The sequence below is a fragment of the Protomyctophum bolini genome (genome assembly GCF_963924005.1).
Source record: "Protomyctophum bolini genome assembly, chromosome: 12".
In the NCBI taxonomy this organism is placed as follows: Eukaryota; Metazoa; Chordata; class Actinopteri; order Myctophiformes; family Myctophidae; genus Protomyctophum; species Protomyctophum bolini.
Window position 1 is genome coordinate 26719426 of NC_137873.1, and position 13300 is coordinate 26732725.

General features: G+C 41.7%; 1 protein-coding gene across 1 annotated transcript in view; it reads right to left on the reverse strand.

The window, feature by feature from the left end:
• Window positions 1-13300, reverse strand: part of LOC308326188 (voltage-gated inwardly rectifying potassium channel KCNH6-like) — a gene marked incomplete at both ends in the record, with an annotated part of 77568 nt that overhangs the window by 32657 nt on the left and 31611 nt on the right. Inside the window, 5 exons of the mRNA XM_080778996.1 lie at window positions 6879-7013; window positions 8362-8441; window positions 9005-9162; window positions 10754-11171; window positions 12642-12809. Coding sequence (XP_080635122.1) covers window positions 6879-7013; window positions 8362-8441; window positions 9005-9162; window positions 10754-11171; window positions 12642-12809 — 959 coding nt within the window. The remainder of the gene's footprint in view (window positions 1-6878; window positions 7014-8361; window positions 8442-9004; window positions 9163-10753; window positions 11172-12641; window positions 12810-13300) is intronic.

Here is a 13300-nt window from a genome sequence, read left to right on the forward strand (position 1 = left end):
CCCTAAATGTTCTCAGTAGGAGCCAGTTGAATCCTCCCTAAATGTTGTCAGTAGGAGCCAGTTGAATCCTCCCTAAATGTTCTCAGTAGAAGAGGCCAGGTGCCTGAACTGCAATTGCAGAAAGAAATATAGTATGAAACGCTCCACCTCTCTAAAGTATCTATCTATCAACGGAGTCATCACCCTTCTGGCTAGCTAAGAGTAAAGAGCAACACACTGCTCATAAATTTACAGACACACTGTGTAGTGTGTGTGTGCGTGTGCGCGCGTGTGATTTATCAGTCCGATGTAATTAAGGTTGACTGTGCCTAAAGATGGATGTTACCGGTGAGACACACACACACACACACACACACAAACCGTCCCTACTAATAATGACATCAATAGGGTAATAAAGGATGCAAAGCAGAGAGGAGTGGAAAGAAGAGAGGAAGGAGGCGGAAAGGAGCAGATAAGTAATGTGTGTCGTGCTGTCCGCATAGTGTGTGTTGATGGAATGGGAGCAGCACTCTAGTAAATGGTACCCCAGGGGCCTGCAGGGAATCCCTGACCCCCCCCCCCCCCCCCCCCCCGAATACACACACGTCATCGTTACCCAAGCCACGGGAGGAGAACACGCTTACTTGTATTGATTGATTGATTGATCATTTTTATTTCACAGTATGCAGAATGGGTACATTTCAAACAAAAGCACTTCAGTCATTGAATATAGAATGAGCAATACATTTATTATGGTTTGGCGATGAATTGGATCTGCTTTTTAGGTACTATGATCAAGCGCATCAGTCCCAACCATAGGGACTCCAAATCCCCCGTACCTAAACAGCAGATCCAAAACGACAGGTGGTAGCTGGGGTGGAGGAGGGTGGTAGCTGGGGTGCAGCAGAATCAGTGTGTGCAGCAGCAAGCAAGCGGGAAGATGAATGTGTGAAGGTGTGATTGGATGAGTGAATCATGTGAATGAGAATGTGGATTTAATAATAATAATAATAAAAGTACAGCTGCAAACTATGGAGTATTGATTTTTCAATTATTCTATCGATTACTTTTTCGAGTAATCAAATAATTGAAAATAGCAGATCTACAAGTTCACAACGTGGTGCATCACCTATTTTCTGTATTCAGTATTTGTAAGGCATGGCCGAGACTATGTTTTGTCTGTCTGCCAGTATGTCTGTCCGTATGCTTGATATAGCGCCACCAGAAGGCCGATCTTTGCTCAATTCTGATTGGCTAGGATTGGCTAGGTGTTCCGTTATGAACAAAATGCCTCTCAAATCATGAACACAGCGTGCAATTTCCCCGAAATTTTGCAAACACATTCCCATTAGGCCGAGAAAGAAATGCCGCTTGAACATTTTCAAATCAATAACAGGCACCGATCCGGCGATCTGTGTAAACTTTGTATGCACACACTCTCCTAGAGGCCAAGAAAACACCTTTTCCACATCTGCCTTTAGCGTCACCAGGATAATATGTAAAACCTTTTTTGAAATTACTCTATAATAGTAGTCAAGTGATCAAGACCGATCTGTCAGCTTTTTCATATTCCATCCAGATTGGTGAATTCCGAACATTGCAGGTCAACCAACCTGACCTGTCCTAACCCTAACTTTAAACATCCCGTGGTGATGTGATACAGTTGCAGTCGGCACAGTATTTGTGGCTACAGTACAAACACCCTAGCGGCCTAGCCTGTTATCGTCCCTGTCCAACAGCGCTGACAGATTATGTCATCAGCACAGTAACCAACGCTCATTCATTATCTATCACAGCGGCCCCCCTTGCTTTGTGGCAGTGGTGGGAAATGTTTACTTAAGTAAAAGTATCAATGCTGGATTATAGAAATATAATAGTAAAAGTCTGGAATTCAAAATGTACTTGAGTAAAAGTATAACATTGTTGACTTCAAAACTTACTTAAAGTACAAAAAGTTAAAGTAGTCATTGTGCAGGATGTCCCATTTCAAGTTTTCAAATGTATCAAAATTATTTTGAAAATAGCAGAACAGGCTCACAATGTGTCACGTCATGACACATTGTGAGCTTGTAGATTGATCAAATAGCCAAAATGGTAACTAGTAACGAGTAAAAAGTATGATATTTGGATCCGAGATGTAGTGGCGTAGAAGAAAAAGTGTTGAATATTGGAAATACTTAAGTAATGTGCAAATACCTCAAAATTGTACTTAAGAACAGTACTTATGGAAATGTACTTGGTTGCTTTGTGGTGAGGATTAAATGTTCAGTAAGGTTGTCCTGTACAACAATGGTCCTCAGTCCTCTGTATTCTTACCCTGACCACACAGTCAGGATTAAATGTTCAGTAAGGTTGTCCTGTACAACAATGGTCCTCAGTCCTCTGTATTCTTACCCTGACCACACAGTCAGGATTAAATGTTCAGTAAGGTTGTCCTGTACAACAATGGTCCTCAGTCCTCTGTATTCTTACCCTGACCACACAGTCAGGAACTAATACCATCTTTGACAGTGTATAAATAATTGAAAACATGTTGAAAGTCAGCATCAACCTATTTGGTATACTGCACTTGTTTGTACTAAAATGTATTATAGTTGTTGGCATTTGATTAATTTATATTGTCTTTACTGTATGTCTTTTAGTGTATATTTTTCACTAGGTAGAACCTTGTTTGTCCAAAACCGTTACTTTTCAAATAAAAGGGAAACAGAACCTGTGCTTGAATAGATCAAATGTAGTTGATTATTTAGTGATTAACCCTTGTTAATACGTGTAATTTGTTAAATATTTATAAAATCCACTGAGACTGTCACATAATTCACATTCAGCTACTTTTGTGTGACACTCTAGTAGCGCATTCATTGCGAACGCAGTGAGCACTTACTATGAGACCTAGCAGATCATGTCTGTCTGTGTGTCTGTCTGTCTGTCTGTGTGTCTGTCCCGCTATCCAAATATGGAGTGTATTGCATCAGCAATCACTCAGCTCCATATATGGGCACAAAAGGGGCCAGGTCCACTCAGCTCCATATATGGGCACAAAAGGGGCCAGGTCCACATATACAGTAACAGCGGGACAGACACACAGACAGACAGACATGATCTGCAGGGTCTCAGCTGCGTTCGCTTCCCGCGTTTGCGCGTCTTACTGGTTTATAAAGCAATGCTATGCTACTTACTGCGCAGTGCACAATGTATTGCAGATAGGAAAGTTAGACACAGACGCTTTAGAGAATTATTGGATATGGTCCAAAATAATTGTCTCAGATCTCCATCTCCGGCCCCACACAGAGCCTTAACTGACCTGGGATGAACTTGCACCAGAGCTTCCCTCCCGTTTCACCTCTACAATATGCTCAAGAACGTCTACAGTACAGTGGCAACTATACAATATGCTCAATAAAGTGTCAGTGTTCATTCACCCTGTAAGTGTAAAATAAAATGGACACTTTCAGGTTCTAGGTTTGAATTAAACGGGATGCTTTCCTGCTTAATTGGAAAGCATGTATCATTTTAGATTGTTTTGAGTTGGTAATTCAAAAATATGAAATATACAGCGCGTCACTTCGTGCCACGCTGCAAGCTTGTACATCATTTCAGTTAGACACCGTTTGTCCCACCGACTTCAAATTTGACACACGCGTTCCACAGCACCACAGGGAGGACAGTGTCGGGTGCCAAGTCCGTTGGATTGCCGGTTGTCCAGAACCAGCACAAAAGCCTCTGTCCGGACTCTGGACAATATTTAGGCCAAATAACTCCGTATGGGCATAAAAAGGAGTCAAGGTACACAGACATAATAACTGGGTGGGGCATGCATTTCCAACTAGCATCGTTCCAAGTAGGCCAGTGCCCAACGGGCATCACTCTAGTAAATCAAAATACAGATTATCATACATTCCACACAAGTGCACCATTTAGACTGAGGGCATATACTGTATGTAAACTTGTAAGCAAATGGAAATGAAGGAGTTGAGTGGGTTGAATGCTGAATGAATGAATGGGGATGGTGGTGGGGGTGCTAACAATGTACACCTCGTGCCTTCTGTGCATACCGGAACTAGCGCTAACCTGAATTCTTGCAAAATCTTGAATGGTGTACTGATTTAGAAGTTTTTTTTTTAATGGGTCAATACTTCAGATTTGACAGTGTGCTTAAGTTCTCTGCGTGTGTGTACTTCACATGCTTTGCTTCCTGGTTTACACACTGTGTGTGTTCTACTACACGGGCGGCGCACAGGGAACATAAGAGCTCACGGTGACAATGACGGAGAGGAGAAACACTGAAGGTCCAAGGACCGTACACTACTGTGTACACACCCCTGCACTCACAACAAGGACAAACTAACTCACGCAAGCATGAAGGCACATGTAAACACGTGCACAAATACTGTAGAGCACACACACTGTAGAACACACACACACACACACACACACACACACACACACACACACACACACACACACACAGTCTCCTTGAGAGGGTGGCTTACTGGCTTTATTTAATTATATCATTAGTCCCAGTAGACAGCAGAAGGGGTAAACCCCACAGCTCATTACTAGGACCATTCTCAAGGACCATGAGACCTTGTACACTAAATAGCTCCCCGTTCGGTTCAACAAATGGGAGATGGGGTTTAAAAATAATCGAGTGAGTTATGCCACAGCCGAAGGGATACATCACAGATCATGAAACATCATGCACAAATATATCCTTATTCCTTACATTAGCTAAGGTAGTCTTGAAGCAAGGATAGGGCATTGACATCATCAGAAACAATCAACAATCTAACCCAAGTGTGTGTAGTGCCAGTGTTTGAGTTTTTCCCTGACGTTAGAGGTAGCTGCATGCTACCAATTTAGGTGATCACCTTTTCACCTTTTAGGTGGAAATGTTTTCACCTAGAAGGTGTTATTTATACTAGCCGCTCATAGCCTGTCTGCTTTCTTCTGCTTTCAGTTCTGTGTCTCCTGTGGAGTTTCGCATTAAAAACTTCAATCAGATGAGAGATTTTACAGGGCCAGCAGCAGACACAGTGATGCCAGTGCCAGAGCCAGACTCAGCCAACAGCGCCCTAGTCCAGTAATAATGTAATTTGACCTCAAACTAATTGCAAAAAAACCAAACTCAGCTGATTTTGTATCTTACATATGTCCTGAATAACATACAAAAAGTTGCCTGAAATTGTCTGAGGGGAAAGTGTTGAAAATGGCCTGTACAGTATGGCCACCATAGACATCCTATATAAGGCAAATAATTTCAAATTTTCCTTTTGCTTTAAGTAGCATGTGACATGTCAAACTAGGTTGTTTTCATGATGCTGAGTCCATTCCAAGCATTAGTTTTGCATAAAAACACTCCTTGGGCTAATAACGGCCAGTGGCTATGGCAAAAGCAAAAGTCATTACAACAATTCTATACTATACGTATAACTCATAGACTGTAAAAAATATGGACAAAGCGTTCTCCGGGTCTAACATGAACGTAAAATGAAGCCTGTCAGTCCTTGTATTGTAAGTCGCCATCTTTCTAGATCCGTTTTGGCCCAGCTGGCCATTGGCTGGCCCAGATAACGAGGCGGGACTTCCCCCCTTCTTCTCCGTTGGTTTTTATTTTGACTCGAGTGGGAGGGGAATCCCGATCATAGACTGTAACGGTAGCCACGCCCCTCAGAACATACGCGACTTTATGGTAATTTTTTAAATAAATGGGACCATAATTTTCCAAAAATAATATTATGACATTAGAAATGAGACTTTAAACTAGTGACTGGAAGCAGAAAGTATTCATGACCATGTTTATTAAGGTAATACAGTCTAGGTGAAGTTGGGCCCAAATACATGGACTTCTATGGGGCTATGGGTTTTTCTGGGTCCAATGACAGCGCCACAACAGGCCATTATATGAACTTTCAGGAAATCCAGATTTCCTCAGTTGCTTCACAAAATATCTGTCTGACTGCCCCCCTGGTATAACTACACCATTACTAAGGACATTGTCTCTGAGAGTGGTAGGTGACTGTTGTAAGAAGTTGTAATGTCCCATTGATTTAATGGAGATGGGGATACTGTAAAAAAAGGAAACTGCTCTCTGCCTCCCTTTAGTGGTCAAATACTGTATGTAACAGCACAGCACAACAAGCTTGCATTTACTGTCAGAAAGAACAAGGCATTTCAATCACGCATTGTTTCAAACATCTCATATTTGCTGGGCCATATAAATAAGGTCAATTCAGATTTCAACGTATTGACACAAGAGTTAAACCTTTCTTTTTCTTTTCTACTTCATACATACATCCTCTCCTGTCTTCGGCATGCTTTCCCCCTGCTCTCAAGTCCAATCCGGCTAATCACTCGTGGCCTCTTCAATTTTCTGTCCTCACATTTTATCCTCAATTCCGTGCTCAGCCGATCAAATCATCGCTATGGGGTACACCCAAACACACACAAAGCTGGGCATAGGAGGGGGTAGTGCCCCTCAAAAATGTGAGTACTTTTCCCACCACTGATACCAACACTTGTCAATCTCGGTGACGTGGTGTGTTCTGTCGATGAGTTAGTTTACAGACCTGTGTGACTCTGTCGGTGACGTGGTGTGTTCTGTCGATGAGTTATTTTACAGACCTGTGTGACTCTGTCGGTGACGTGGTGTGTTCTGTCGATGAGTTAGTTTACAGACCTGTGTGACTCTGTCGGTGACATGGTGTGTTCTGTCGATGAGTTAGTTTACAGACCTGTGTGACTCTGTCGGTGACGTGGTGTGTTCTGTCAATGAGTTAGTTTACAGACCTGTGTGACTCTGTCGGTGACATGGTGTGTTCTGTCAATGAGTTAGTTTACAGACCTGTGTGACTCTGTCGGTGACATGGTGTGTTCTGTCAATGAGTTAGTTTACAGACCTGTGTGACTCTGTCCGTGACATGGTGTGTTCTGTCGATGAGTTTACAGGGCAGGATGTCTATGTCCCCAGCAGGGGGCAGGGCCACGTAGGATTCTTCTTTCGAGTCCAGCAGGTTCTGCGTTGACTGAAGCACCTACACATCCAAAGATCTGATATTTAACCATTTAAGCCCTACAGCAGTATATACTTTGGCAGTCAGCAGCACCTGCTGTGTTTTCAGCCAACTCCCTCACCACACTATCGTGTCCTAGTACCACAGGTATATTTCCTTCTTGATAAAAATGGGTATTAAGGGCCTTGCAAACGTGAAGCGAGGGACGCAGGTGTTGTTGCCTGGATCAACACAGGTCTCCTCCAGGTCTGTTGAAGAGGGGCGCAACAACGCAAGCGTAAAAAAACCAGAATCCAGGTCTGGTGAGTCGCGGACTCGTGTGCACGTAACAAGCTCAACAAATTCACGGGACCGTGCTCATGTAAATACGCTTGTGCTGTCGCACCGTGACTTTTCCGAGCAAAAACGCAGGTCTCATTGAAAATGAACTATAGGCGCGTTTTATCGCTCCCCGTTTGCAAGGCCCTTCATCTCTCCCTACATCATCCAGAACACACACAGCTCATGAACTCATTTACTGCGCTACGCTTCACCGCCAGTTGGTGTTTTCAGTGTAATCTGTGAGTTAATCTACGGCTTCCGGATCAGAGGACAACTAATAAAAAGTGACCAAAACAAATTGATCACCTATTAAATTATATTATAGGATTTCACAAAAATATGTTTTTCCTCTGCTTTCTGTTGCCAAACAGAAGAAAAACAGAACTTAACAATGCCGAAACACCCCCCCAATGAAATAGAGGCTCTTCTCTTTTGAGATATGTGATCTTTACATAGTCATAGAACAAAATATTCTGTGGGTTAAAGATACTGGATTGAAGGAATGGTAACGGTGTCTGACCTCAATATACTTAAGTTGGATGCATTACCCCATCTTTTTGGAAAAGATTGAAAGCATATATGCATCACTATACCAGTAAGACGCGCAAAGCGAACGCTCGTACATATTTGGGTTTTTTTAAGATTTATTTTTAAGTTATTATTTATTTAAGTTAAGTTATTTTTAAGTTAAGTTTTTAACTTAGCCATATAAGGAGTCCCAAAAGCAGCTATACTTCCAAATATGGAGTGTGTTGCATAAATCACAAATAAATCACTCAGCTCCATATATGGGCACAAAGGGGGGACACACGGACACACGCACAGACATGATCTGCTAGGTCTCATAGTAAGTGCTCACTGCGTTCGCAATGACAATCCAAAATCAGGTTGGATAATGCCCAGGTAATAATCAATAATATACAGTATACTGACACACACACACACACACACACACACACACACACACACACACACACACACACACACACACACACACACACAAAGAGGTGACTAAGTGAGAATGTATGCATCTGTGCATTGTTATTACCTGGCTAAAGGTTCGACAGCGTAGTAGATCAGTAGTTGACCCTATTGCCAAACTGTTGTGTCTACTGCTTGATAAAACACCTGGAGAACAGAAGAGGAACTGAATTAGAGGAGAGCAAATAAGAGAGACAAAAAGTGACTTGATTCATTATCTGAATAAATAATTTAGATTTTATATAACCATGCATTTTTTGCACTTGAAAACACATTTTTCCAAATGCCAAATCTTTTACAATTCTCCTATTATTCAAAATTGATTCACAACAACATTGACTAAGAAATTATGAAGAAGTTCCACATTCTCTTCATTTCAGACATTTCTTAACTGAGGTACGTACATTTATTTGGCATTGAATTGACACAATTATAATTTTAACCTACACACAATATTAAGTAAATGTGATGGAAGGTACATGTCCTCCTGATAGGTCAGAAGTCCAGTCTGTCCTGATTCGCAGGAGATTTTTCCAGAGAAGCTTGACGCTTAAAACGAGAACCCGGAAATACACAGACAAGATATCCTTTCACATTTTAAATCATTGAGTAATAAATGCCAGGAGTAATGTCAACAGAGAAAGTACCAAAATCAAGGTGCTGTATCTAGTGGTTAATGTGATTACTATGTTGTCATTCCATCTCCTCACCAGTACAGCTGTGTCTGGTGTGCAGTCTCCTCTCCCTCTTGATGTCATCCACTGAGGAGGCATGTCTTACATCCCCAAAGCTGTCACAGGACCTGTCAGGGGCGGCGCTACCGTGTATTGGACAACCGTGCTCTTCTTCTTCATTCTCTTTAAATTCTCTTCAGTACAGAGGGAGAACAAATATATATATGTAAAAAGAAGTTGAATTCAATCCACTATGGTAAATACATAAATGTGAATTTCAAAGATTATATGAAAACATTACATGTAAACTTTTTTGGAGGGCGCTTTGAGGGGAGCCGTCTCATTACATACTGTCCACAACAGACATTCCTGTCTCATTAAGTGTCTAATAAAACACTGAAAACCTCAAAAGAAATGGGTATTCCACTGTCTAGCATAAAGCTAAATTAACTTTAAGTGTAGCAGCAGAGACATAAGAGAGCAGTTAGTTAGAAACGTAATGGTCAGTTACAACACTTGTGTGTCCGACCTGTTCTGCAACCAACCATGCCATTTACTTATTTTTAGGGACGGGAAGTGGTAAATCTATTCAAGGTTCAAGGTTGTGCTTTATTGTTACATCTTGTTTACAGGTTCATACTGTATAGAGTAAAACATGTTTTTGTTTGGCTTCCTCCAAAGTTTTTCTTTATTTAGATTGAATATGCTGAGGGAGGCACAGAAGAACAACAGAGAGAATTTAGCATTCTGTAGGCTTGCTTCGGGTATTAGCTCTAATTGATCAAACTTAACCACAGTCACCCTCCACCTAAATGTAATCCCACTTTTTGGTCTTTAAAGGGAAAAGCCCTTGGGTAAAAAACAAGTATGGCAAGTAAAGAAAATGTGAAATGGTTGCCAAGTGTTTTGGAAAGTGTATATTTAGTAGATTTGTAAGAATACCACCTTTTTTTAATATAGATTTTTTTTTATAGATTTTTTTTTACATTTTGACAAAACAAATATAGACAACATTCAAATCATTCAACAGAATCATTAAGTATATATAGTTGACTAGGATAATAACAAAAACAAAAACAGAGAGAAATAAAAATAAAGAAGTAAAAAAATAAAAATAAAGAAAATAAATAGCCACATTTTACTTGAGTACTTGGGGGGTGGACCACAATAACAGAATACATTTTTAGCAAGATATGTCAACATGTCTAATAAACGGGTGGAGTCAGGGTCCAAAGTCAAATTACTGTCATGATGTAATAAGTATAGGCTGGGATTTGAGTGTGAAAATGGACCTTCTTCCAGTATTGCTGAATTAGATCACACTTCCAGAAGACATGCATAATAGTACCTACTTCCTTATGACACTTGAAGCAAAGTTCTGAGGAGTTGGGAAACATATTATGAAGACGGAGAGGTGTGTAATACGTTCTGTGAAAGAATTTGAAATTAAATTCATGGATATTTATAGAAGTACATTTAGGAAATATCTTGTTACAGATGGAGATCCACTCTTTTGGGTCAAATGTCACCCCAATATCCTCCTCCCATACTCGCTTCAGTGAGTCATAGGAGGAGGTACCAATATTAGTCAGTATGAAATATGACCAAACATCGGGGCTAATAAATAGTTTTTCGATTTCTGTCATTTCAAAACGTAGTTTCCCCTCTCTCCTCTGACTTTCTAAATAGAATACCACATTCTACTCCATTATGAAGTTGATACTTTTAAATAATTTTAAACAAGAAAATGCTATGTTCATGTTGTAAGAAGTAAGAACGCTATACCTGGGTGAGAAGGACAGGGGGAGGGCGACGGTTGGGGGAGCAGAGGCCGGGGGCGGCGGTAAGTCCCTCCCCAATACCCTGCACGTAACCCCTCTTTCTCCTCTGGTATCCACCACCAGGCCGGTGGTTCCAACAGCATCTCTCCCTCTCTTGGTCACCAGCCCTTCCGTTTCGCTTCCCTCCTCTCCTCCCATCCCTCCTGCCTCCCCGTCCACCTCCTCGTCTTCACCCCACGACAGCAAGCTGGCGCCGGCTGCCTCCATACGTTGTTTATCAGGGAGGGAGAGGAGTTTGTCCAGGGCCACTGACTCGTGTCCCAAGGGCGGCAGGGCGGCATGGGGAGACCCCCGCTCCGAGTCCTCGGCTTCTGCCCCGGAGCTCAAGGAACACAGGAGGAGACGCAGGCGTTTCCGGCGAGCTGCGCGACAAACACACAAAGATTTAGTCTCACTTTGTTTTGTTCAAGAAAAAGTAGAGATAGTCCAGAGTCAATCAGATATTGCATTACTTCTATTCACTGGACATGACTGTCACACAATTCCGGTGAGCTCTGTGTACCGTTTGGTGGTGATGGTGGGGGAATTTGTGGGAGGTGGAATATTATTGGCGCTAATTTACATCCCTGCCTCCACCCACATTCTCAGCAGGAGAGATGAATGTACTGCAATACTGTAGATACTGTATATCCCATTCAACATAACATTCAAAACTCTGGGTGTCAAAATACTTTGAACCCAGTGAACCAACGTTTTCTACACACACTGTCCTGTTCAACCGGATTGTTATCGGATAGCACACAAACGCATAAATATCGGTTCATGCACCTGAACACCTGATCACCCATACCACTTCCGAGGGTTATCAGAGAAACACAATGTGTCGGAAAAGTCCATATACAGTATGGGTCTGTGTCCATGACAAAAAGCTATTTTGGCTTTGGATATCATGTCCAGAGTTATTCTTACTAAGCATGGTACGTTTATTTATTAACCTTTTATGTTAGAACTTGTGTTGCTGTGCTCGAACGTCATATTCTGATCATAAATTTCAGGGGTGTCAGACATAGCCAGGCCACCCAGTGTCAAACGTGACACTGATGAGCAGCCAGTTCTGCCAAAAAAACACTGGAAATGTGAGTTGTGGCACTGATTAGAGGAGCGCTCCAGTTCAAATGCTTTCTGTGGGCATGGCCGCTAATAACACCATTTCCTGTGCATTCACCATCTTTTTTGAGGATATACTGTAAGTTAACATTTGATTTCAATGTGTATACCATGAATGCAATTTAATCCATATGGTAAATGGTGCATTTATATCGGTGGGGTGGCTCAGGGGTAGAGTGGCTGGATGGTAACCGCAAGGTTGCCAGTTCGAACCCGGGCTCCCCCAGAGTTAGTGTCGAAGTGTCCTTGAGCAAGACACTGAACCCCTAATTGCTCCTGATGTGCAGGTTGGTGCCTTGCATGGTTTCCGCCGCCATCGGCGTATGAATGTGTGTGTGAATGTAATGCACAATCTATGTAAAGCGCCTTGGATAAAAGGCGCTATGTAAATGCACCATTTATATTGTGCATTTATCCAAAGCACTATATATATATAGCACATTGGTTCTTAAAACACATATGGCTAATAAAAAATATACAAGCCCATAGCATGTCACTTTGAGATGCACTATAAACTAAACTTGTAGATTGTATTGGTCCCCCCTGGAACACAATATTTAGAGATGGAGTTTGGTGGCCAAATGCATATAATTTTGGGGGTACTTGAAATGAAAAAGTTTGAGCACCACTGATTATACTAGAAACATTAATGTGTTAATGGCAAGTGCTAAATGTAATCTGAATAAGTAACTAAATGGGGCTGCTGCCTGGTTGCATAAACCTACCCATGGTTAGCCAGGGGATGCTCAGCATGTGGTTGAGCTCTCTGACTGGAGAGCCAGTGCCGACTGGCCTGGGATCAGAGGGAAGCTCAAAGTTGAGTATGAACATGATGACCGAGCCATCTTCATTCTTCACCGGAACAACATCTATTATACAGTGGAAGCACACACCTGACAAGAGAGGGAAACAGATAGTGCTGTCAAAAATAAATCGATTCAGCAATGCATCGCGATTCTGGGGTACACGATTCTGCATCGATGCAACAGCGTGGCAATCGATAATCGAAGCCCAATATAAACTTATAATACTGTATATAATATTATATATATATATAATATAATTCTATATAAAATATGTTGTTCGGTATATCTGACTGTTTGTATTGACTGATGAAACGTAATGGAATTGAAGTGAGGGCAGTGCCAATGCACACCTCTAGAAACAGACAGAGAGAGAGTTATAATTATTAGGTAAACTTGTCATATCTTGGAGACTCCCTCACATTAACCACGTGAACCCTAGTGTCCCTGCTGTCGGGTGCACATTCCAGCAGATCTACAAGCTCACAACATGTAACACTACCACGATCTACACTGTGCGTTTTTCTAGATCTGCTGTTTTTGGACAATATATTTGTGGTAGCTGTAAAAAAAAAAATCAA